The following is a 27,717-nucleotide window of genomic DNA, read 5'->3' as shown; positions in this document are numbered from 1 at the left end:
GGGGATTGTTGGCCGGGACACTGGGAGAAACCTCCTCTTTTCAAATAGGGCCATGGGACCTTTAACGTCCACCTGAAAACTAGCAGACTGAGGCCTCGATTTAACATCTCATCCAAAGGATTCACCAACAGCAACGCAGCACACCAATGCATTAGATGAGTTTCAAGTCCTGATGAAGGGTTTAAACCCACTCCCTTTACACTCCGAGGTTACAGTGCTGCCAGGCTGACATATCTATGATTCTATATGTGAAAATACACACTGCCATTGTACAGCAGGTTTCAGTGTGTAATCGCAGGGATATTCATGTCACGGATTTCACAGGAGCTTTGCCTTCTGTGGAATGTTGCAGCACCAGAAAAGATTACACATTCCGTCAGTATCACATCAATTTTCCTTCAACAGCTGTTCTGAGGTCTGCTTGGTTTCATTTGTATACACATTTAGACCACAAGGATTGATTAATCTATTCGGAAAGGAATGGGAGCTATAGGCTGCTGATTTATTTGAGGTGACTGTTTTGATTGACCTCTGGTAACTTGAATGACCTTACTGTTGTTTCACATACATTCAGTTTGAAAAACATCTTGTTTTGATATCCCAGAGGCTTAGTTTGAAGTTGCTTTGCTATATCTCTATTATAGAAACCACTTCTACAGTGCATGATGCAAAATTATCACATACAGTCAATTCACCTTGCAGTATATTCTGTGAAGGGCTTTGAAGACGTGATAAGACGCTATATCAAATGCAAGGATTATTATTATCTCTCATTGACTTGTACACTTAAGTTTCCTGAAACTACACTTATAACCTATATTTATGCCTCTTTCATATAACAGTAATGTTTTATTAGGTTTACAATACAACCGTGAAAATTTGATGAAATTTCTCCCGTCAGTTGTATTGGCTCCTGAAATATTGGGCAGTAAATTAACACATTTGTGGAAAGCCTTGTGCAACCAAAGATTTGCAGAAATTGAGGAATTAATCAAATCTGAAGCATTAACAGCCTCACAACGAGCAGTCAATGATGCAATTTTAACATAAAAAAGCACTGCTGGTGACAGACCAGCCAACCTGGCTCATCAGCAGGACTTGGAGGAGCAAATCTTAACTAAATTTAGATCTATATAGATATAGAACTGGGACCAGGGATTCTTCACAATCGGCTCCTCTACAAGCCTAAGGTAGGGTGGTAAACAGCTGACAAGGCATTGCTCCTAATAATAATAATAATTCTTGCATTTGATGTAGTACCCTATCACGTCTTCGAGACGTCTCAAAGCGCTTCACAGAATATATTGTAAAGTGAATTGACTGTATAACCTTGTGGGCGAAACGTGGCAGCCAATTGTGCACAGTAGTGTCCCACAAACAGTCAGGGATTGAATGACCAATCCTTTTTTTTTAAGGAACTGTTACGCCTGGAAAAGCTACAACATTGAATCAATTGGTTAATTACGAGCAGACCACAAGCATTGGCTCTCTCCAACCTGGGCCTAATACACTGGAATTAAGGTGCTTTCCTACGGTGAGAGAATGCACAGTCCAGAGAAAGGGACATTTCCACTTATAGGTGACATACATATGTGGAACTCAATCTGATTTGGATATTCTTAAACGTAGTGTTTTTTTTTGCATATGTCACAAACCCAGCCGACCAACCAAAAAGAAAATTGACATGGAGTCAAAAGGAAAATATTCGCAACATGGGCATAGAGCAAAGTAAAAAGGTTTAGCACATTCCTGTTGATATTCAGGGTGAGAGGACAGGTCATTGGAAACATTGCTTGAAATAGAGAGCCATAAATTGCATACAGCCCACCAACATAATAATTAACGTAATATTATAATATAATGTAATGCAATATTAGTGAAATAACCAACCCATGGCACCAGATCAATATGTTAGAAGAACATTATTTAAAGTGACATGCAAATAGTTGGGCCTTAAAATGCATGTATTTATGAATTGTTCCGACAAAAAATATATTTTGCAGCTCTTTGACATGAATCACATTATATCAAATGCAAGGATTATTATTTTCTTTATTTTTAGCTATTGTCAGTGCCAATGATTTGATAGTGAGAAATGATAAAGTAGTTCAGTGCTAATTGGTACTAAATCACAATTGTGATTTGGCTCCAATCTAACATCAGTAAGGAATTGGACTCAGATCACCCAAACATATCTGCTAATTGATGTAAGCAACCCATATTTGACTTGGGTTGCTTACATCAAATATCAGATTAAAAATAGTTTCATCTTATATGTGTAAGCAGATTTCGAACCCTTGTGTTAAAGTTGAAATGATAATGTTGTAATGAATTTTACGACCTATTTCTCCGTTACATTAGGTTCAAATAGTCTTGTCACTTGAGTTGAATTGTTAATCACTTTGGTCTCAAAAGCAGTAGAATAAAAGATCAACATAGTCAGGTTATCATTCAAAAGTGCAGTGTTTATTTACTGCTTTAGATCAGATGTGTTTCTCACATACAGTAATCATGAATATGGAATTGTTATACAGTCAAGAAAACAGTGCCGGACAGAGATGAGGAACAAAAGACAATAAACATGTGTGTTTTCACTAACACAACACATATTGCATATTAAAAAAGAAAAAAAGGTCATTTTTTTTTACCGTTAGAATAACAATGGTTCTGCCACACCACATAAATACAGATATTCTCCACATAAAACACAAACGTGTGTGAAAACAGAAGGCGGAACAATGCAAAGATCTGGAATTTGGTATTCATGGAAGCTATGGGCTGCAAAAGAGTTGAGCATTCAACAAAATGTTGAATAACTCTGTAACCGAAGATATACAGGAAAAGGTGTGTGGTGCTGTACACTGCAATTTGCAGCACACCACTGGCCAACAACCTCACTTTTAGAATCATGCAACTACTTGTGTTGCCATAATCAGTGTCAGCCATGCTCAGCTTTTGCTGCTAATGTCTACCTACACTTGCAGGGAAATAAACATTCATCATTACAGGATTAAAGGAAGGATTTTTCAAGGTGAAGATGGATTGTCGGATGTAAGGGTACTTGTGCTGGATACAGTTTCGTGGACTCCAGTATCTCGCCCAAGTGGCCATTTTTCACAGCCAAGGAGTGTTAGCAAACTATGCGTGAAAGGGCACCGCAAAGTAGAGAATAATTATTCTCATGCATTGAATGATTCACACCATAGTCTGCTCATTGACCAGTTGAGGAGGCCATGCATCGTGAGAGGTAAGTCTTCTACTCGGACAGGCATAATCTTGAGAAAATAATCTATCTGCTCAGACATGTTCTGTGCTGCAGTATTGCATGAATTTCTTAGTTTCTTTTATAACAAGCTGTTAACAAAGTTGCATTTTTCGTGACATGACAGTTGTGTCAAAGAGTTGGAAATCTGTCACATTGAGAAATGTGAAATGAAACACGTCTTGATACCATGAGAGTGAGCTCCTTAAGTAGTCTACATATGGCCTGCTACTGTGCGAATATTCTTGGGAGGTTTTTCTGGCTGTCAATTTTATTATTTTACTCACTGGCACTTAAAATATTATTCCACATGGTTTTATCTGATTTGCTATTTAAAATGGAGAACAGTTTGGCATTCATAAACAGCCAAATGTCATTTTGGTTCACCTAGAAACGTTTTCATTGCTGCATTAGAAGGTTTAATACCAATGTTTACGTTTGAATTCAGTCTTAGCTGACATTTCATTGCAGTGTTGGTGAAGTGCTATATGATTGGGCGTCTTGATCATTGGATGAGATGTTAAATCGAAGTCCCATCTTCCTGTTCAGGTGGTTATTAAACATCCTATTGACACTATTTGAAAACAGAAGAGAGTTTCTTCTGACCAATAATCCCGCAGATAAAATTGGTCATTCACCTCAAGCCTGTTTGCAGTGACAACAACAAAAAAATTACACTTGTACAGTACCCTTCACATCGGAAAGACGTCCCAGGGCACTGAACAGTCAGGGTATTTTGGACCCAGGCTGGGAGTTGGGGTCAGGAGGTGTGGAGGGCAAGAGGGTCGGGGTGGGAGGGTGGCCGAAGGCACAGTCAAAGAGGAAGGACTTTAGACAGGACTTGAAAGGAGGCAAGAGATGGGGTGAGGTGGAGGGATTGCCGAATAAGAGTTCCAGAGAATGGGGGCAGGGATGCTGAATGCTCGACCGCCAATTGTGCAGGGGAGGAAGTGCAGGGGACCTGAAGCAGGCCGGTGGCCACCGAGCAGAGGGAGAGATCGGCTGATATGGGGTTAGGGGGTCGGAGAGGCAGGAGGAGAAAGGCCGCCGAGAGCTGTGAAGGTGAGAACGAAGGTTTTGTATTCGATCTCTGAGGGATGTAGAGCCAGTGAAGCCGAGCAAGAACAGGGGCAAGAACACTATTGTGTGCAAATTGGCTGCCATGGTAGCCTACAAATACACAGTTACTGCGCTTTTCATAATATTCTGTGAAGTACATTGAGCTGTTACAATATTACAGGTGCTATATGGCAATTAAGGGTAATTATTTGTATTATTATTTTGGCGGTTTGTGTGACTTTTATGTGCACAGAATTCTAGTTGAGTTTACTTACAAAGCCACTACACTTAACAGAACTTATTATATATTTCCTTTCTGTATTTATTTATTAATTATTACCCCCAGAAAGCGATTTGCCAATCAATTTACGGCTGGGTAACTAAAAGCGTGTGGAGCAAGAAAACCTGACTAAGGTTTCGCCCCGCCCGGGAATCAAACCCAAGTCCTCCAGTCACATTTATGGTCCTGCAAAGAATAAAATGTTCCTGCCTGCTGAATTCACCAGCCTTCAAAGAATCACCGTTCTAATCACATTTTTGTTTAGAATAAACAGCCTATAAAAATCCATCAATGCGATAGTACCTTTCAAACTTAGCTATATGTTTATCTCCGCGTGAAGAGTGAAGAGAATCAATAGTTTGCTCAGAAATCTTCATAGTTCACTGACTCAAATGAAATCATATAAATCTATAGATCTTGACAGGTTTATATGAAATTTCTTTGATTCACAGTAATGAGTTTCGATCTCAGTCTTTGCTATCTTGGGCACTTAAGACTTTACCCAGGCTGGTGGGAGCTCCGATTGCTGTGAGTTTCTGTTCCACACGAAGAGACAATTTGGGGGTTCAAAGATTTTGCTGGTGGGAGGAGGGGGACAGTAAAACACAATTATTTTTACATCACAGCACCTCCAAGTTTGAAATGATAATTCAGAATGTCCACAGGCATATTACCAGGGTTTTTCACTGTTACACTTGAAGTTAATCAAAAAATAAGTTTTAACGGGATTTGGTGTGAGTAATATAGGATTGCACTACGAAGGAGTACTGAATAAGGGTCTGAGGTTCTTGAATTAATCTGCGTGAACTACACTGACATAATACTACTACTATTACTACTAATAATAATCCTTGCATTTGATATAGTGCATTATCACGTCTTTGAGATGTCTCAAAGCGCTTCATGGAATATACTGTAAAGTGAGTTGACTGTATATTTTGTGGTCAAAACACGGCAGCCAATTATGCACAGCAGTGTCCCACAAACAGTCAGGGATGAGTGACCAAATTATCGTAAATTTTTTTTTGAAGGGCTTATTATCCCCGGAAAAACGTTCTTTGTGCAGAATAGCATGTCTGTGAAACTGCATTAGCTAATCACGGATCAACTTTGGCCACCAATTCTAGCCTATATATAAAAATCAAGACGTGGGCAAGTGGGAAAGCTAGCTACTTAACCTCATGCTTAACCATGAGCAGAAGAGGCCACTCCTGTCACAATCGACATAGAGGAAGAGGAGGAAGAGGATGCAAGGGACACACGGGATGCAAGGGCCATTGCGAAGGAGGTGGAGGTCACCACGGGAGAGGGCGTGGTGGACACAGCGAACATTAAGGATGCAGAGGAGCAAGGGGTACCCAGCCAGGATTCTGATTACCAGTATTACCAGCATCTACTATCACGAAAGAGAACTGGGCTCGTGGCCTTTTGTTTGACTGTGTCAATGTTCGATAAAATAAAGTCCACAAAAACTTTAAGCGATTTGAAAAAAACTACTGCTGTGCGGGTGATCGATCCCTAAAAACGGGTGCGGATTTATAATAATCATCATAATAATAATCTTTACATTTGATACAACGCCTTATCACGTCGTCGGGACGTCTTATTTGGGAGAGCAGGAGAGCTCTGGTCTGATCTGATCTGCATTTTGTCACCCTGCTCCCTCCCTTGCCTCCTTCAAGGCACGTCTCAAGACCTTCCTCTGCGACTGTGCCTTTGGCCACCCTCCTACCCCTAACCTCCCTGCCCTCCACCCCTCCTGACGTGAACGGCGCTAATACAAATATAAGTTGTTGCGGTCGTTGTTATTGGTCTCCTAACAAATAATGTGCTATCCCCCGGGGTGTCGGGCAGGCGGGGTTGATAGGGTCACAGAGCCTGGTGTAGGAGAGGATACAGGCTGCAGAATTCTGAATAACCTGCAGCTTGTTGTCTAAACTGTTCTGTTCACCTGACTTATCCTGAGCATGATTCCTTGCCACTCTGTTGTAAGCATTGTGGTTATGTGAAACCTTATTTTGGGATCAGTTTACTTTGGGACCTCAGCATCTTCAAAATTTCCATAGGATCTGCCCTGAGCTTTCTTATTTCCAGTCCTATATTCCCAGGTATCCAATAGCAGGTATCGGTTTAGTCACTCTATACTGCTGTGAGGAGTTACTGAGACTAGTCTTAACTCAACTGTCTGCCTACGGTCTGAGCTGGAGAGTTGTATGTGACACTAGGGGTTTTAAGTCACAGAGATAATGCAAGATACTGCGAGTAGTGTGTATTCATGAAATACTAGTTACATTAAAAAACTGCCAGTTCCATTTACCCTTTGGGCTTTTGTTGTAGTACGGAACAGATCACTGTATGATTGTTGCTCCTTGTTTCCGCCAATTTCAACCTCCTAAATCCCAGTCTGACAACCAAACTGACACTGTGACTGACATTTGTAGTTTTTTATGTATATATATTAATTGCTCTCGAACTGTTTGTGGATATTGGGATCATTACGCTAGTTTGTTGCACTTTCGGAATCAATCGCTGCAATGGTTTACTCTTTAGGAAGCACTCATCCATCTTGTACGCGGTTCACAAAAAATGAGCCCCAGGTTCCACTTTAAACCTCACCCCTGTGTTAAAAAAGCTCAACTCAGTCAATAAGAGCGCTGAAGCTCGTCATAATGACACTCTGGTTTTCGATGGGTGCAAGTGCAAACAGGAGCATCATTACCTCTGAAGTTAACTTGGGAGAAAAGCTTTCGCTTATTGTCTTCTAAACGCACAACAAGACATAAAACACAATGAAAAATGTCATCATGCTGCAAGAAATATCACACTGCCACTTAAAGTTATGGCCCTTATAAAGTCAGTCACCTTTATCAAACCCATAATAATCCTAGAAAGATGAATGTCACTTAGTAATGCACAATATTTTAAAGGTTCTGAATTGAAATTTCAATTTTAATGCTGCACTCAAGATGAAATATCAATTCAGTATTCTTAACAGCCTGCATAAAGAATGCCTCCAGGCTTTCCGAAATAGGATCTGTCTTAACAATTTGTACTGAGAATATGTGACAGATAAAATGGAGAAGGAGTCATATATTCACAAAGTAGCATCTGACTGCAGGTGCTTAGAACAGGTCAGAATCTAGTCATTTGGAAAGCAAATATTCAAGTATTTAAGATCTAAAGATTCCCCCCTGTGCATTCCACCAGAGAAGTGAAAACAGAGTTATTAAAGGGTCTGAATGTCAAAGCTCTTCACTTGTGATTCCCACAATCAGTCCCCCTGAAACTCTGTGCTGAGCAGTAGATTATTGCCTTTTGATCACAGTTAAAAGATGCTTTCTCTAACATAATTTCCATTGGGGAGGGAGGGGCGAGTGCTCCTTTGGACGTGACAGAGGCTTTGAGTTTCTCTTAATGAGAAAAAAGCTAATCTCAATCAAGCTCGAAGCACAATAGCGGTGTTTCATTTTCAAATTCCCCAATGAATCTTGCATTTTTTTTAACACTGGTAATCCTACTGGAAGTGTTTTCTCCACCCTATCTCTGAATAACACTTGTGCAACATCAGGGTTACCTAATACACCAATACAACACTGTGTGAATTCACCGCTTCTGCTGACTTCTATTTGTGTCATTTTTGGGGCTCTACATTGTGAGACGGGTCCTCACCATCTACAATGAGATCACAGAAGAAAACAATTGAAACTTTTAGGATACTGTACGACCTACGCCAATAAACCATATTAAAAGAATCTCACAAAACCCATGGGAAAGAGGCAATATTTTAAGCAACAATTAGTTGAATAACATAATGCTGGTAACTGCTTTGTAACCCTTTGAGAACTTTGAGAATAGCACTCATATACCAAAATTAATGGGATGAAGCGATGAATTGATAGCCAAGTGGAACGTATAATCGCTACAGATCACAAAAGTACTGCACACATAGCTCTGATCATTTTTCAGGCTACATTTATCATACTCCACAGTGGAAAGTTATAGAAAATAGTTATCTTTATTGGCAGACACAGTGAGTAATTTAAAGATGTAGAATTGATACTCAAAGGGTTACTCTATTATTCAGGTAATAGTTGCAACTAACACCCTTATCACGTTCATCATGTTCAAAACACTGTAAGTTCAGCAAAGTTGTTGTACATTAAAGATTGCTTCTCAGTGTAAAAAACGCATATATGCTAACTGTACAGTTCTCTTAAAAGGAGTGTAAAAGGTCAAAATAATATGTAAGCTCCACTATCTCTCATCATGCTTCCCCAACCCACACGATTGCATTACCTCTTTTTATGTTGGATATCTCACAGTTTAATTTGTTTTGTCTTGCAGCTATGATGAATAGGGAATCCTTGGATGGAGTAACAAGGTGCTGTCCAAACAGACCACTGCCTACAACAACCCTGTTGTTTCTGTCCCACACCCATTCCTCTGGCTCCGTGGGATCCTTTAGGCCCTTGAGGATGTTCACCTTTTCCGTCGAGAGTTCCAGAAACAGAACGTCTGTTTGAACACGTGAACTAGCGTAGATGTAGTACTGGTTAGCTTCTGTGAACGATGGCTGAAAGGTCACGTCAGCTATTTGCAAATTTGTAGTGATGTCGAAGGCAGGCTTGATCTCTCCCTGGTGGGTAATAGATTGGACTCTAATTAGCCCCTTGTACTCATCTGTGCTGACTAGGTAATGTCCATCAGGAGAGATGTACGGTGTGCCTGACACTTCATCATTGTATCCAATCACAGAATCCGTGACGCTGTCTACAATGATCTGCGGCTGGGACTTGGCCAAGCTGTTAGCCTGACAGTGGATAAAATAATAGCCGCCTAGATGAGTGTAGGCTATTGCCTGTGGGATGCAGCTGTAGTTGTTAAGGCTGATTGTTTTGATGTAGGCCACAGTCTCCAGATCGATCTTGTGAAGCGCAGCCTCCGACTTGTGAAGAATAAATCCAAATCTACAGAATAAATATCAAACCGGGAATCATGAGGAGGTTATTTCAAATAATTCCAGCTCTTGAGCGAATGGGATAGGAGGGCAAAGGTTCGATAAGAGTAAGTAATATCTGCGAAAATGGGTTCCCGTTCATTTCAATGAAGATTTGTCAACCAGCGAAAAACTGGCTGGTGTACTATCGAGTCAACTGCTATTCTGAATCTAACCCAAACAGATGGGAAGGTGAAACCTCTCTGCCAGCTGCAAAGGTTCTAGGCGATGGGCAAGTTCCCACTGCACACACTGCTACAATTAAAGGTGGAATTGGCACTGGATCAGTAACCTAAAAGAAGCCAGCCAGATTATTCTTATTATAGGAAATGGGGAGGAGGTGTGTGGGGGGGGGGGGGGGCGAAGGGGTGATAGTACCACCACTCAATGGGTGGTGATGTGCATCCAAGCTGTGGATAACAGGATGGAAATTTGATGAATGCTTGAGCGTGTTTGAAGCCAGGTGTTAATGCCCATTTTTTATGGCCGCCACCTGCAAGTTTTCTCTGCGCTTGGCGTGCTGTAGATACTGTAGATAATAATAACCCTTCCTTTTGACATAGTGTCTTATCACGTCTTCGAGACATCTCAAAGCGCTTCACGCAATATACTGTGAAGCGAATTGACTGTGTGGCGACACGGTGGCCAATTGCACACAGCAGCGTCCCCACAAACAGTCGTGATCATTTGGGAGTATTTGATACTGAAACAGGTTATAGAAAATGGACTTTATTTTCTGGTCAGCCGGGTATCTGACATACGCGGAAATCTATCCCCATGCTTCAGGGTATCCGTGTCATCTTCGACCATCTTAAATCCAAAGAGATAATAATAAAAATAATAATAATAAACCTCTGCATTCGATACAGCGGCTTATCATGTCTTTGAGACGTGTTAAAGCGCTTCACAGAATCTACTGTAAAGTCAATTGACTGTATATTTTGTGGGCGAAACGCGGCAGCCAATTGCGCACAGCAGCGTCCCCACAAACAGTCGTTGATTGAGTGACCAATTTATTATTATTATATTGTTTTGAAGGCATTATTACCCCCGGAAAAGCGATCCGCCAATCGACTAACAATCAGGTTCCTACATACTGCTGGGTAAACGGAGGCGTGTGGAGCGAGGAAACTTGCCCAACGTTTCGTCCTTGGCACCTCTCCAGGAGGATAGTCATTAGATCATCTGGCATCCACCTGACTAGTTAGATAGCACATTGATTGGTACGCAGAGAGATAGCAGGTGCAACTCCTTGTGAGCTGAGTATGAAATGAAATGAAATGTGTGTGCGCATTCATCATCTTTCCACCTCATACCCACAGCTTGGATGCACATCCCCACCCATCAAGCGGCGATTCTATCAGTTCTATCAGTATGAAACTTCAGCGGGTTACCAACCAAGATAGATACCAAGCCCTGGATCTTGAACACAGACTCTAGGTACTGGCTTCCAACAGCTCTCATTCCAAGTGGAAACTATTCAGTTCCCAGGATCCCTCAATGCTGGTGATCTTATCATATCACCTTCCCCCCGAAACAAATTGATATTCAAGATTTTCACATGTTGACTGAGGTTTGCCCCTAAGAAAGTGCAAATTTGAAACTTGGTGCGTTAAAGGTTACTGGTTGTAAAGCGACCATACTGGCACAGTGATTGATGCACTCACATTCGGGCACCGAGACACAATACCCTTTCTTTGTCACAAGATGCACTTTACACCACCTGGAAGAGTTGCATAAACATACCTAATGTGATTGATGATGAGGTTAGTTGGAGGAATGAAAAATTCATTCACTCGATCAAACTGTTTGCCAACTGGCTGTGTATGGATGGTATGATGATCTCTGTGTCCACTTGCTTGAGTAATAACCTTCAAAGAGAAGAGCAATCAGAAAAATCACCAGTGACCACAAGGCTGCACCTATCCAACTTTTGATTTAGATTTCCACATTGCTCAAGAATTTCCATGTTCTTCCCAAGCTCAAAATACTCCTTTTTTTTTAACCTCCTTCGCCTTCTCTCTCTGTTGAGATCAATTGAAAATAAATATAAAATCTGTGACTTTCGATTTTTTAAAAACTTCCCTCGTTAACACTGAACAGTATTAGTTAAAAAAACGACGGTTTCGACTTTTCTTAATCTTCAGATCACACGAGACATGTTCCATTTTTACACACCTGTAGAGTTGGATTTGTTTTCTTCATATCTCCCCAGCTGAGGACCCAAACTTGGTCGTGTGACTTATCATATTGCAATTTCACAGGGACAGGATCCGTTGACACAGCCTGCGGAAGAAGATTCGTCAAGAAGTTATCCGGTTTCCAAAAAAGATATGTACCAGTATTTCTCCTTACATCCTAAAACATTAATAAAATGGGTCATTTTCAGGCAAATATTTAGAGACATTGACAGCCATTGAGACAAGCAAACAACTGCACTGCAGTCAGGCAAAACACGCAAAGCAGGGGGTTTATAAGCAAAAAAGAATTTAATTTATTGTGTTCTGACGAAGGGTTGTGGACCCGAAATGTTGACTCACTTTCCTTTCCCCATAGACGCTGCCTGACCTGCTGAGTGTTCCCAGCGACTTCTGTTTTTGTGATCAGATTTCCAGCATCGGCAGTATTTTGCGTTTGTAGAATTTAATTATTATTGTGCTTCGTAGAGCATTTCTGTCAAGTGTAGTGACTGTTTCCGTGGGCAAACTTTGCAATCATTTTTGCCAGCAAGGTGAAGAGAACCCAAAAAGCTGAATGAAAAAGCTGCTTTGGCATATTTGATCTCATCTTTCCAAAATACCCACTCAGTCCAAGTCTCAACTGCACTTGATAGCAATAAAACAACAAATAAGGTGTCATTGGTTACCTGTAAGACTTTCTGACTCTGGATGTCAAGGATAAGGATTCGGTTGTTTGTGGGCTGGGAGATGTAGATATATTTATTTCTGATGTTGACGGCAGAAGCCCATATACACTGAACAGTCTCCTCTTCCCCTCTGGGACAAATCTCTTCCTATAAAGGAGAAAGACCATGTTTGACAAGTGCAGTCTTCATCATTGGAAGCAAAATTATAATACTTGATAATAATAATCCTTGCATTTGATATAGCGCCTTATCACATCTTCGAGACGTCACTTTTATTGCATTCAGTTCATCTCAGATTACACTTTCAGATTTTGTTTTGTATCTAACTGTAAAGTAAAAAACAAGAGGACGGAAACCCTATAAAAGTATAAGGCAATTGAGTCTAAACATACAGGTTCTGTGTTGGAATAAGGGGCAGCTGATAAATTGTAAGGTGATAAACAAAAATGCTAAGGTTATAGATAAAGGCACATTTTGTATATATCCAAGCCACCTTTCAAGAGCTTGCATGATCTATACTGGGATAAAGTGAAGAATTGAGTATATTTAGAAGTGTCAGATAACGTAAAGATTCCAGGCTACTACAGAAGCCTGGAAGCTTCTGTATTTTCTGAAGCATAAAGAATACACGGTGAAATGGTGATAGAACATGACTATAATGTTTGCCTATCTTGATGCAAGGACTGTGTGGCACGCTAAAATCTGCTGATATTAAATCATCTTTGGAATGAATGTCAATGGATCTTCATAAATCGATGAGACACGATTTGTACCTTGATATGATGTCACTAATTAGACATTTGTCAGCTGACGCCCAATGGTTTCACTGAGTTGAAGGCAAAATGCAAGGATTATTATTATATTATATTATATTATAGTAAAGTACTATCAGATATGCTGATTTCCTGCAGTACTCAGAGATAGGCTGCTCTGAAATCAGCTCGACTGCTTGCCTTGGTGATAAGTTGTTATTGCAAAAAACATGCTGCACTTGTATCTCAAACTTTGATGTTGCATTTTTATCAGATTTAATATGATAAATATTAAAATAATGTAATTGCACCTCTGAAAATGACGCTGACATATTGTCTACCCATTGCAATATTGACACCAGCTTATTAAGAAATATATTGGGGTAAAAATACAGTGATAACGTGAGATTATCACACATCACACACTGAATTTTTCATCCATTTATGGTAATTAACAACAACAAAATTACATTTAGAGAGCGCCTTTCACGTCAGGAGGACGTCACAAAGCGCTGAACAGTCAGGTGTCGGGGCCTGAGCGTGGGGGAGGGATGGTGTAGGGGTGAGGGAAGGCAGAGAGGTGGGAGGGAGACCGAAGGCACGGTCGAAGAGAAGAGTCTTGAGACCGGCCTTGAAGGAGGCGAGGGAGGGAGCGAGGCCAAGGGACCGTGGGATGGAGTTCCAGAGTGTGGGGGCAGAGAGGCTGAAAGCTCGGCCACCGATGGTAGGGCGGGTCGGGCGGGAGACATGGAGCAGCCCGATGAACGGAGGAAGCGGGCAGGTTGGTAGGGAATTAATAATAATAAAATAAATAGCATTTGATATAACGCCTTATCACGTCTTCTAGACATCTCAAAGCGCTTCACAGAATACACTGCAAAGTGAATCGACTGTATGTTTTGTGGGCGAAACATTATCCGCTGTGTCTATAAAACAATGGGAAAGATTATGCTGTTAACGTTATTTGTTTTATGTTTTATGTTGCTGCATGGGAATTTATTTTTTAATTTACCACTCAAATGGTTGCATACTGTTTGTCTGTACGATCCCATCCGCAACAGTGGAGTTGGCGTTATGGATATTAATGAGCTCCGCTCTTCCTAAATTACATTTTCCATCCATTATCTTCTCTTAATATGTAAATCTAATGACATCACCACTTCGGGCAATTTAGTAAGTGAAGCGACTCAAACGCATTCATAATATTTTGTGCTAAACAGACATTTACATTATCAGCTGAAAGTGCTAGTGGGTGTTAGGAATCTTTTTCACCATGTGGGTGTAAAAAAAACTCTTGTGCTTTGACCTTAAAATGAGGAACAGTTAAATGCCTCACAATCCACTTAATTACATAAGAGCACACAGAAGTTACAGAATAAGGCGAGATGTTATTAGGTGTTCTTTTTGAAACGCATCGACAGATTCGTACATTCCGGGGACATTCTAAGTGAAGAAAGTGAAGGTAAATTTTTCACAAATTATAAAACTCTCAAGACTCTTTCCTTTGGCGCAGGGATGGTTCGAGGTGTGTTTCAATAGAGGTATTTAAGATACTGAAAGAATGTTTCCACTGGTAAGGGGATTTAAAGTGTGAAAATTGTGGCAAGTGGAGTAAAAGGTAAGGTTTGGAAGAACTTCTTCTCCCAGGTGGCAGAATCCTTAAAACTTAACTTTGTTTTGCCTTCAAATGGCTAAGAATTTAACAGTGTAACACACACAGAATCTGTCTCCACATTTTATGTAATAGTCTGTGTAAACAATATATATTTATGGACTACATTACAGTATAATGTATATTGCGATGATAATAATGTTCCTTGCAACCGGTGTCGTGCCTTGTCACGGCATTGAGACGTGCAAAAGTACTCCACAGGATTTTACTGTGAAGTGTAGTGACTGTGCATTTGTTGGCAAAAGCAGCAATCAACTTGCGCAAGGCAATGTGCCCCGGACAATCATGAAGTGAACGACCCATTCTCTCCAGGGGGTGGTTGACCAGGACATTGGGAGAAACTCACTTCTCTTTTCAAGCGGTTCCACATCGGATTTTAATACACACATGAACAGGCAGACGGAACGTTGATGATTATCTCATTTGAAGTTACGTTTAAGTATTCCAACAACGCAGCACGGCATTGAAATGTCAGCCTAGACTGTGAGCTCAAAACCCTGGAATGTGCTTGAACCCACAACCTTCTGACTAATATGTGAGAGTGTTAATAACAGTGCCAAACTGACACAGATTTGGAATATGTGCTGCAATAAAAACATATGGACTTTCACACTTACGTAGCTTGCAACAATCTTGTCGCTGGCTTTTATCTGTCTTTGAATCTCACACCCTGTTGGCTGGATTATTGCGATTCCATCGTCAGAGAAAACATAGAACATATTTCCAACACTCAGCCCTTGAAGACAAAACACGACATTTCATTGACATACATTTTGAAAAAAAAACCTCGAAATAATATATATTTTTTTGAAAAATCGTGAAAAAAGGAAAAGCAATGTTTGAAGGCATTGGATTGTACAGCCTCCTCCAAAAAAAAATTGTGTGGATGTGTTTGCCAGCTAAACAACTTTCTATGGCAAGTTTCACTTGGCATGAGAAAGGGTTTGAAAAAATTGCATACAGTGAATCTGTAGAGGAATGCAGAAGGGTCATTTTCCATCAGTGCATTCCCAAAGTATAACAGCAATGGTTCCTTAGTACCTCCGCAACAGGCTCTAACAACATTATTTCTTTAATTGGATCTGACTGAATACTTAACTTGGTCTTAGCTTTAAGCATCTAAGAACTTAATTAATGTGCACGTAATCTGTCACCGTATGTGCGGCATTATTCATAACGTATTGTCGCATTATTGTTTCTTTACAAACATTAAAGACGGACTGTTAAATGTTCACAAAAACGTTTGAAAGAACATTCTTGAGCTGAATTACATTATGAGGCCTGAATTGATAGGGTAAATTTATGTTCTGCCAAAGCCACCTACTCAAGATAGCCTCAGTGAATTGCTTTAACACTACAGTTCACAACAGATGTATCTTGATGGGGGTATAAAGTACATTGACCATTATACAATATGTACTTTTCTATCTTGAATGTTGAATAATATATATTTATGATATATTATATATAATACACTCACTGTAATATTGAGACTGTGTTAAACATTATATTCAAACAGTATTATTGAGAATATTGTAACATGCTAATTATCATCAGTGCTAATTATCACATTGTATAGGGCCCCTGAGATTGTGTAGCTTTGTGTAACATATAGAGATTGTTTCCTCATAGATTAGTATGCTAAACATGAAATCAATTTTCCTTGAAGTTAATTTTTTGCCGATAATTATATTTTGTCAAATAATTTGTTGACAAAATCTTACAAACATGCGTCTCTCTGGAATTTCCCAATATCTGGTGTGTAATCCAGAAGTCACTCCTATTGTCCTATTCACAATAACATCAGTCCCAGTCAGTCAGCGAGTGTTTATAAAACACTGGTTAGGCCTCAGCCGGAGACTGTTCAGGTCTGGGCGCCACACCTTAGGAAGGATGTCAAGGCATTGGAGAGGATGCAAAGGAGATTTGCCCGGATGGTACCAGGAATGAGGGTCTTCAGTTATGAGGGGAGGCGAGAGAAGCTCGGATTATTCTCCTTGGAGCAGAGAAGATTAAGAGGAGACTTAATAGAAGTTTTCAAAATTATGAGGGGATTCCATAGGCTGAACAAGATGAAACGATTTCCACTGGCAGGTGGGTCGGTAACCCGAGGACACCAATTTAAAATAGTTGTTAAAAGAAACAGAGGGGAGGGGAGGAGAAATGTTTTCACACAGCGAGTTGTTCGGATCTGGAATGCATTGCCTGAAAGGGTGGTGGAAGCAGATTTGATAACAACTTCTAAGAGACAAGTTGATAATTATTTGGGGAGGACAAGTTTGCAGGGCTATGGGGAGAGAGCGGGGGAGTGGAATAGCTGTTTTCAAAGAGTCGGCACAGACATAATGGGCCGAATGACCTCCTTCTGTGTTGTATAATTCTATGATTCTGTGAGTCCCTGTAGTTCAGAGACTTGATTCCAACGTGATTTGTCAATATTATTTTAATCTGGAAGTGATATTCGGACTCGGTTGACAAATCCTTTTGCCAAATTAATGTCAACCCAAATATCCTCATTCTCTGTCGAGTTCAACAATTATTATTGCAGAAAATTGGGCAGCAAATTTGGAAATTCAATGAAGCCAGATTGCTTAGAGAAACACAGACTGTGTTGATGAGAAACCAGATGGCTGGAAAACCTTTGACACTCACTGCTCAGGCTCAAAAGAATGGCAAATTTGGGCAAGGTGCAAAGGACTGTTGGCTCATTTATCTGGACCCCAGCTTGACTTCTCAGGGTACAAGTGAAAGAAACAATTTGCTTGAGATTATCAGGGTCGTTCAATTAAAACAGCAACTTCTTTTTGAGAAATTTGCTTAATTATTACCGATTTGTTAATGTTGGTTCCCTCTGCACTTCAACAATAAACACTGATTCCATTATTCTTCCGGTTGACACTAGGATTTCTATCACCACCGTTGTTCAATTTAAAAATTCAGTTCTAAATGACCATGAGTTAGAGGCACACTTGGGAAGAAATTCTACTTGTACCTCGAATTACTCTGTTGATCTAGTATTTTAGAACACCCAGAATTTGGGAGTGTCAATTCAGTCTTAACTTTGTAGAAACATACAGAAAAATACTTCTGTATGATGACTGTATTTAAGAAGGAAAGCTGAATGAAAGGGCATTGCCCTCGACTCCAGCACACCTCCTCGTTGCCAGTCAAAGAGTAGCACTGGGCAAGCATTTTAGCAACAGTTGTTTTTTTACCCACAGTCTCCGCAAGGGAACTGGGAGTCTGAAAAGATTATCACATGAAGTCACATAATCAACACGAAAACAAACTCCTCTCCCTCACCAAGCACTGCTTCACTGCACAAGATTCTCTTTTAACATGGGTGATTGATTGATTGATTGATTGATTGATCGTTCGATTGATCGTTCGATTGATCGATTGAATGCTTCTAATATCTATTCGCCAAAAGGAAACAATAGCGAGTTAATGCAACCGACTCTAAGTCAGATTTGGTTTTAATAGTGGTTAAATAAAAACAAGAAATTTTTGGATGATATTGGAAATAATGCAGCCTGTTTCGGAGGTAACAGGAACCCTCGACTTGGGGGCACAGCAAGGAGAAGGACCTGTTGATAGAACTAATAAGTTGTGCTACAAACAGAAGACAAGCACATAATCACTACAACACAACATTGCACTGCAGTACCTGCCTCTCGCCACAGTATGTTTGCAACTGCAGCATCAGAGATTGGAGAAAGCAGAAAATGGTTTAAAAAAAAAGAAAAAAAATGTCAAAATTTCAGTTCATTCACACATGCAACGAGTTGTTTATATCTATTATCGAAAGACATTTTTCTTAGCCTTAAATATTTTTTTTTGCCAATGCTGACTGAAATCAGAAACTTTCACCATTAGACTTAATGCGCTAGATATGATTTATACCACATTGCTGTTTTAAGAACAAATTCGATAGATTTTTGCTGTAAAATAATATCCGGGGATACAGTATATAGTTTGGGACACGACATGTCAAAGGGACAGCCAGGATGGTGGAAGGCAAAGGCGAACTAGATGGACCTTGGTCTTCTATCGCCAGTAAATTCTTATGTTCTTAATGTCATTGCGATTTACAAAACGCTCCTGAAAATAAAAGAGTGACTGATTGCAACACTGGTTATATTTACACACCTCTTATTTTATGGCTAAGTCTATCGGTTCCATTTTGTTTTGAGACTTAAGTCCCTCTGTTTTCTTCCCATTCCCTGATCTCCTCACTTCAACTGTGACGAAGAGGTCAGATGACCTGCTCCCAGGCCTCTACCAATGTTTTTTTTACAGCTGATCATAGGAGATATGTGTGAGCAGCCTGAAGACTCAGGGCTCTCTCCACTCTCTGTGGGAAATGATCTGGCTTCTGCTCAGTAAACCACACATCAACACAGGTGAACAGAAGGAAGTCAGCAGAAGAGCGAGAGAGAACAGGCAAGAATACACAGCTCATCTCTTTGTCTGGAGCCTCCTGTGTCATTTTTCAAGACATACATTTGCATTAAATATACCATTGAGATCAGTCATTGTGAAATACATTTGCACATGGCCTTGAAGAAGAAAAGGGATCAAGAAAAAAGTAACATTTAGAGGCCGCAATAATCTCCATTCTAAAATACTAGGTGAAGGAACATCAGACAGGAATGGAGAGAAGATGTCCCGTTTCTTATGGTTGTATAATTATAGCTGGCCAACACAAATGAATACTCCCATCTTGAAACTCCCCCAACTACTGTTTAAATATATCAGCAATTGAGTTTTAATGGTCAGTGAAAACATTGTGCCTGGTATATAATGTTTAAACATCTCAATCAACAAAGCCCACAATCCCAACCCCATTTAGCATTGGACCATTACAGAAAAAATCACACGGCTTCAGTCTTCAATTCATCCATGTTGTTTGAACTGTGTGTTTAAACCGTGAGCCCTAATAGGATTAGTGTAGAGGAGGAAGTGTGGAGAAATTAGTTCCATAGCGTGAAGATAGGTTACTGATGAAAAAATGCTTGCAGTACTGGAAATTTGATTTTCTGTAACACGCATGTCTGTGGCATGTGTCAAATACTCCACTGACCAAAAAATAAATAAAATTATCATTCACTTCACTAAGCTCTGTGAGCCGATCAGCCGCATCCTCGGCTGGGTAATTATCCGGGGGTTGGGACATCCTTCCAACGTGAAAGACGCTATATAAATGTAATTTTGTTGTTGTTCTGGAAGGATGAGATCGGATGGGCCAAACTAATCTTATAATACTGTGTGTCAGCCCAGATCAGTTGCTAGCACTCTTGCTTTCGAGTCAGCGCCTTGGGACGTCCTCCCGACGGGAAAGGCGCTATACAAAAAATGTATATTGTATTGTATTCAGTCAAAAGGTTTGGGGTTCAAACCCATAAGTTGGGACTTGGAACTTATGTAGGCTAGGACGCTCCACAGCAGTGGTTGCGATGTGCTACATTGTTGGAGATGCTGTCCTTAGTGTACACAACACCTCCAACACTCACACAGTTGACAACGTTATCTGAAATTTTTGATGGGATTAGAGCCTTTTAAATCACTCATATATATATATGCAAAATGCAAGTATGAAGTTGTAAAGTTATGGTTAATGATTTTCTTCAATTTGTTGCACTCTCCCTTTGATTTTACTTGGTATGAGATGATCGGCCAACCCCGTTTGATTAATATCCTGCCCTGAAGCATGAGATCTGGATTCATGTGTTTGGAACCAGTTTAATGGCACAAAGGGAATCAAGTCTGTATGAGAGAGATTTATTAGCTACAGAGACAGCTCATCAACTCCAATGTAACTAAATACCAGTGGAAATTAAAATGCTATTGTTACTGCGTGGTATTGCAATGTCAGTGGTATTACACAGGAGTTTGAATTACTTTTCTTCAGATAAAAACAAATCCCCCCAAAATATTATTTTATTAATGGGGCAGCACCTTCAGGATTTTTGGGGGTTTTGTTTGCAAACACCAAGATCCGAGGATCAAAATTCCAGCAAGTCTTAGGGTGTGCAACAAATATACATGAGGAACTAGAACTAGACGCTGGGGCGTAGAACTGAGCTGTTGGCTCGACTCTCTGCTGAGCGAGTCAACCATGAGATCAGTCAGCATGGGGGTGTCGATGGTCGCTGTTTGGTTTTCAAAGGGGTATCGCAACACTGGTTTCAATGGCCCGGCAAACACCAATTAATAACACGGATCAAGTGCCCTCACGGATGAAACACCTTCTGCTCTGATCAAAGCCAGACAGGAGAAACGACCATTCTCGTCTCCAACTGAAACTCCGCTGAATGGTCTCCAGGCCCCAAGCTACACTCCAGCAAATAATACTAATTCCCAACGATGTCCTGTCTTTGTTGTGTTCACACTTCTGCTTAGCGTTGGGTGGGGGGGTGGGGGAGACGGAACGATGGAGTCTGAGAGGGGTGAGCTCTGAAAAGAGGGGAGCGTGGACAGAGGGGAACAAAAGAAGACTGGAAGAAGGACTGCTCCAGGAGCTGAGAGAGACTCAAGACAGTTCAAACTGCAGCAACAAAAAAAAGGGCCAAAATAACATCTCCATTTATAACGGGCATTCTCTTTCTTAAAAGCACTTTCATCGAAGTCACACTGTAATATCTACCATCTCTGTGAGTTTCTGCAAACTCTGTTAATTAAAATTCAGTGGAAAATCCACTGACCGATTCAGTCTTCATAATTACAATAGCCCCTGAATTACACTGTGACTGTGAACTTCTTTCTAAGAAGGTATTGAATGCTGTAGTGTTAATATCATTCGTATGTGTGCCCAAGCTGAGGACAGACGGTCAGAAATCATTCACATTCAGGAGACAGAGTTTGTAACAGCTTATAAGTCCACTTTGTCTTCAAATGTAATATCACAAAAAATTAAAGAAAATTCTTAAATTAATTTCAAATTTTGAAGTCACAATTTCCTCAGTTCTTAAAAAGAACCAATACTCATCATAAGGTAAGACAAGGTGGCATCTCTGGCAAGGATTATTATTATTATTAAATTGTGACTTAAATAGTAGAATACATTATGACAAAAAAACATACACTTGCTCCTCCCATTCTACCGCAATTCAAATCTGCCAAACTCATTTTCATAAAGACTTTCTTGCTTGCCAGACTCCTCATCTCTTATCTACGCAAGCTGCAGACTCTCCAGAATCTGTAGCCATGTCCTTTCCTGTACCAGACTCCATAAGCCTATCACTCCCAAACTCCCTCAGTTCAATCGGTTCCCTATCACCTCGCGGATCAAGTTGAAGATGCTTGTTCTCCACCTTCAAATCCCTCTATGATCTCAGCCCATCTTAACTCTGTGACCTCCTTCATCCCTACATACCAAGCTATTCCCTTTGCTCAGCAAACACAGTCCTAGCATCCGCAGGTGGGTTCTCAGGCTTTCAGCCATTCTCCTCTCACTCTCTGGAACGCCATCCAGTGCTAAACATTTATTTTAATATGAATTTTGGAGTATTTTCTTTTAAAGGCCATTTGTTTTTCTAAAAGGGATCCTGATGCCCCACTTACTGTTTATAGAGCAATAAGGTTCTTCAACAACCTTTTCTTGTGTTTTTGGATCTTGTTTTGCTCTGAGGTGACGAAAGACTCTGCTGCTTCAAATAACATCCAAAGTAGTACAAGTGTTTTTTTAATCCCAAAATTTTTAAATGATTAAAGGACCTATTGAGGTCCTATTGTGAATGTCCAGTTAAGTTTTAATTAAAAATCACCACATATCTCAAGACACCTTCCCAATGACTGTCTGAAAAATACTGTGTTGGCCATGTGCAAGCAGTGAAGCATGTAATAGAAGAACTTATAAAAATATTTTCATTTAAATTCCAGCGTTGCTAAAATTAAATGAAAAGCCTTCGGGCACAACAGGCACTGAAACCACAAAGCAATTTACAGAAATTACACCCTACATAAACCACAAATATGTTTTGTTTTAATTCTTGAGGAATGTTATTGTTTCTGGATTTTGTTTTGTGTCATGAAAATAAAATTGATTTTCCTTGTTTTTCGTTATGATTTTGGAGCAGTCAGTAGAGAGAGAAACCTTAATCAGTGGGTTTAACCATCAAGTAATGGGCCTTGAAGACATTTCAGCAATGTTAGACCTTTTAGTTTTCTCTTGTACTCTTGGGGTATTGATTAGCCTATTAGTACCTCGCCCAAAGTATCTTTGTTCATTGACCTTGACCTGAGACCACGAAAAAATTTGGGAGGGATCATGCTAAGCCTGATCTTATCATTCATACACAATAATTTCCAGCAGCGATCACTTGTGAGCGATCAGAACTGCTTCCCCCATCAACCCCACCACCCCTTGGAAGGGAAGCTGGCCTCAGGATGTTCCCCAGCATATATAAAGTTACGTAGAACAGAACAATGATAATTTCTGAGACTTTCCTGCTTTATAAAACAGACCACAGCAGTACCACACCATGCAATATGTTTCTTTTCAATGGAGGAGCCCAAGAATGGATAATTGACAACAAACGGTATCCTACTTCAACGTCTTGCAGAACAATTGAGCATCCCATATCAACCTTTCCGCTCCCTCGGCTCAGCAGGCTCCGGCCTTCAGCTTCTCTGCCCTCACCCTTTGAAACTCCATCCACATTCCCTTCGCCTCGTTCCCTCCCTTGCCTCCTTCAAGGCACGTCTCAAGACCCTCCTCTTCGACTGCGCCTTCGGCCACCCTCCTACCCTCCCTGCCCTCCACCCTCCCTGATCCCAACCACCCCGCCCCAGCTCGGGTCCAAAATTCCTGACTGTCCAGCGCCTTGGGACTTCCTCCCAACGTGAAAGGCGCTGGACAAATGTAATTTTGTATTGTATTGCATCTTTGGAAAAGATGTATTGTATTGCATCTGTGGTCAAGTTTGCTTGTGTCGGTAAATTGTTTTATACATTATAAAAAATGTGGCACCACTTTCCACATCTGATAAATTCTGGGTTAACCTGTTCTAGGTCTGCATGGATTCATTCTCCTAATGGCCTGTTGCAAACAAGCTATTCGACTACAAATACAAAGAGAATTGTTTTTCTCTCCAAATTGAAAGCCATTTTTGTTGGCCAGGCAAGCGTTTCAAAACAAGAAGGTTCGAATTACTTGAGATCTCATAAGGTATATGGAATGAGAAAAAAGTATTTGGTCCATCAAGCCCTCTCCTTCCAAAAGGCCATGTACAACCTATGCTATCATTGATTCACCGATGTAATCATCACGGAGGCAAATAGCCTTCAGGAAAACAAAACATAGTTATATTTCTCTCTTACCTCCAAAGACAGTGTGCAATAATCTCCCGGACATCAATCTAAAATACCCGACCAAGTTCATTTTAAATGAGACAATCCCCTGGTTCACAAGATCAGAAGATTGGTCTGGAGGGAAAAAAAATCTTACCCCGCCCCCCCCACCCTTTACTGTGGGTGAAACAAGGCAGCTTAATCTTAAGCTAAGAGCTAAGGCATTTAGGAGTGGAAGCAGGAGGTGTTTTTTCATCCAAAGGGGCAGTGGAAATCTGGAACTCTCTCCCCCAAAAGGCTGTGGATGTTGGGTCCAGTCAAATTTTCAAGACTGAGGTGGATAGATATTCGTTAGGTAGAAGTATCAAGGGATGTGGGGCATGGGTGGATAATTGGAATTGAGGTACAGATCAGCCATGATCTTATAGAATGGTAGAACAGGCTTGAGGGTCTGAATGGCCTACTCCTGTTCCTATGTTCCTATTGGCCCAAGTGCATACCCTATCAAACTCTCTTTTGGATCTTTGCTGCCTTCCCTGATTCCCCGTAACTTAGTATCACCTGCAGATGTAATTATTTTACAGTGGGTCTGCAGATTAATATTAATCAAGTATTAATACATACACAGAACAGGAAGGGTCCCAGCTTCTCCTTTGGCAATTTCTAACTCATCCATGGAATACCTGTGTTTCCTAGTATTACTTATTAATTGTAATACCTTGCATTTAACTATTATATTTATTTTGCCAGTCATTGATTTCTGAGACATTTTGTTTAATAAAGATCCCCATCTTGACCTATCTCCCCTAACAAGGACCCTTTGTTTCCTTCCTTTCAGCTATTTCTGAATCCATGTCTATGACTCGCCCTTGATTCCCCATTACCACAGTTGTGAAGGACTATTTCATGTGGTACTTTGTCGAACGCCTTTTGGAAGTCTAGATATATTACATTGTATGAATTCCCAGTCAATTTGGGCTGTTACCTCCTCAAAAAAGCTTACGAGATTTGTCAGACAAGAGGTTCCAGCTCTCCTGGAACAATAGTGTCTAGAGTCTCTGCAGAATAAATCATTGTAGAGGTGAATGTACTTATCCTTAGAAATATTAACCCTTTTCAATAACCAGATATTTGTCAATGTCATTACCATGGTGTTGTTACCTTTATTGTACTTGATGGGAGTCTGGTTGGTTTGTTTACTTTTTAATTTTATGATTCATTTCATGAGACAATGATCTCCTCTCCCAGTGAACAAATACATCAGCCAAGTTGGTCGTGTTGCATTATAAATGGATTCAGTATCCCTAGGGAAGGGAATATCAGCCAGTGCTGGATATTAATGATGACAGCATCGGAATCAGGCTTAGCTGGAACAGTTTCAAGCTGAACAGCCTGACATCACTCACCGTACAGACTCTTATATGAAGAATAAATGCTTAGATGAGATAGCAGAGGAGTCATCACTTATGCAATCAATGAAGAAATCCCATCAAATCCCACCCTGGCTATGAGTTAAAAATAGATTTTTGCATAATAAAGAGGTTGCCTTCACCTCGGGAAAGGGAGCAAAACAAAATATGTGCTATTTAACTGGATACGTTTCTATTTCGGTGGAGGAAAACCATCTCATGGGCTTCCTGAAAAAAGAGTAGTTTTGTCACTACCAAATTGTTGGCGGTTACTGGGATACAATCTCAGACCCACAGTGTTAAGACTCCTCCAAACTCTTTATAATTAGCAGAGAAAGAAACCTTACAGATCATTTGTCTGTGCTGACGTTTCACCTAGGATCAATACCAAACACACTTTGTAGACTCAGTAAAAAACAAAGAGCTTAATGCGTGTTTGACATACGAGTCTTTCGAGCTGAATCTTCGACAAAAAGGGATGAGATGTCCTCGTCCACCCCTGCTTCGTTTTTCGCGATGCATGTATACGCTCCTGTGTCTTCATATCGTACACTCTTAATGTGAATTTCACCTCCGTTTGCTATAGAAATGTAAAAGAATAAGAAACAAAAGGGAACACACAATACAAAATAATTCCACATTACAAATCACTACTTAATAATAAATCCTTGCATTTGATATAGCGCTTTTCACGTCTTCTCGACGTCTCAAACGCTTCACAGAATAGACTGTAAAGTGAATTGACCGTATAGTTGTGGGCGAAAGTGGAGCCCGCTACCAGGGAATCTTCCAAAAATCAACCATTTTTTAAACAAAAAATCAGCATTAAAAATCTTTCTGTTTTTTTCCTGTCATTTCATTTCTGTTGATTATTTTTCTATTCTTTTAAATGACGAGGATAAGGAATATGATTGGGGTCCCGATTGGAGGTATTATTGAGCCCCATAATATAAAGAAAACTCAACTGTATCGCTCACTCTCATGCAATTGAAGCTGAAATATTCTGAGTTAATAAAAACATTGAAGCGTTATAATATCGGTCAGTAATTCCTACATAAGGATAACTCCATGTCAACAGACCTAAAAAATATTTGAAATAATCGGCAGAGGGAAAAATATAGAATGGCAGAACAGACTTAGGGGGCTGAATGGCCTACTCCTGTTTCTATGTTTCTATTCCAGAACTAGCTACTGAGAGGAACACAGTTACGGTTGAGATATTCTATTTTCCTGCCTTATCTTTTGGGGAAATCGATCAGCAGTAGCTCATTAGTGCCACTCCCTTGAGATTAGGGGGAACTTCTCATCGTCGTGAATCTCATAGTAATTGTCACATACTGAGTCGGAGACTGGGGAATACTAGTTTCACACTGCACCTGTTGGTTAGCACTCCAAAACTTTTATCCACCATCCCAACCAATATTTTGTTTCTCCAATTCTTGTTACCTTTTGTGCTCACCAAGTTGAAATACGCCAGTGCTCAAGAATTGAATCATTTTGAACGGCAAGTAAAGCGCTTTCAATTCGGGTTACAAGCAGAACAAAGCTTCCTCTTTCTCGGGAGTAAACGCAAGTTAAAATTCGGCCTCTGAAGTGCATTCCAACTGCACCGTTTTCTAACTAAGGCCAATGTAGTACCATTTTTTCGGTGAATCTGCCAATTTAGTGCCGATTTAGTTCCACATTCACTAGGAACTGTAACCCTTAACGTCAAGAGAGAGAAAAGATTATCATCCCACCAATCCGCATCACAATCAAACATGCAAAGTGAAAGCAGAGTGTGCTAATCCGTTGTCCAATCCCACATGTCATTTGATTTCTCAAATACAAAATTATTGAGCAATTGCAATTTCAAGTCATGGATGGAACGTGAACAAGTCTATTTACAGGTCATTTTGATCTAAATTCCTAAAATATTAATTCCCTTCCAATTTTTTCTACCAGGAATAATGTACCCCCACCTCGTCCTCCTGGGTGAAGAAATGTTGCAAATTGGATACATATGAATTAACATTGGAAAATTCTCCCTTTGGCCCAACTCAGACTAGAATGGATTCAGACCGACCATTATTTCACTGCCTATGTGAATAGTTTCCTGAGCTACTACCTGGGAGATGTACAATGTTTGGA

The 27,717-nt window shown here is 40.3% G+C and overlaps 1 protein-coding gene across 1 annotated transcript in view; it reads right to left on the bottom strand.

Annotated features, from left to right (window-relative positions):
- Positions 1 to 8,812: 8,812 nt before the first annotated feature.
- LOC103183744 (follistatin-related protein 5) overlaps positions 8,813 to 27,717 on the bottom strand; it is a 108,777-nt gene continuing 89,872 nt past the window's right edge. Inside the window, exons 8-14 of the mRNA XM_007901388.2 lie at positions 26,033 to 26,167; positions 18,555 to 18,581; positions 15,505 to 15,623; positions 12,464 to 12,610; positions 11,776 to 11,883; positions 11,344 to 11,468; positions 8,813 to 9,568 (exon numbers count right to left, since the gene is read on the bottom strand). Of these exons, the coding sequence (XP_007899579.2) occupies positions 8,866 to 9,568; positions 11,344 to 11,468; positions 11,776 to 11,883; positions 12,464 to 12,610; positions 15,505 to 15,623; positions 18,555 to 18,581; positions 26,033 to 26,167 (1,364 nt within the window). The 3' untranslated portion in view covers positions 8,813 to 8,865. The remainder of the gene's footprint in view (positions 9,569 to 11,343; positions 11,469 to 11,775; positions 11,884 to 12,463; positions 12,611 to 15,504; positions 15,624 to 18,554; positions 18,582 to 26,032; positions 26,168 to 27,717) is intronic.

Source organism: Callorhinchus milii, unplaced genomic scaffold (genome assembly GCF_018977255.1).
Source record: "Callorhinchus milii isolate IMCB2004 unplaced genomic scaffold, IMCB_Cmil_1.0 Scaffold13, whole genome shotgun sequence".
NCBI lineage: Eukaryota > Metazoa > Chordata > Chondrichthyes > Chimaeriformes > Callorhinchidae > Callorhinchus > Callorhinchus milii.
Note: the sequence above shows the minus strand (reverse complement) of the source record. Positions and strands in the feature narration are given on the sequence as shown.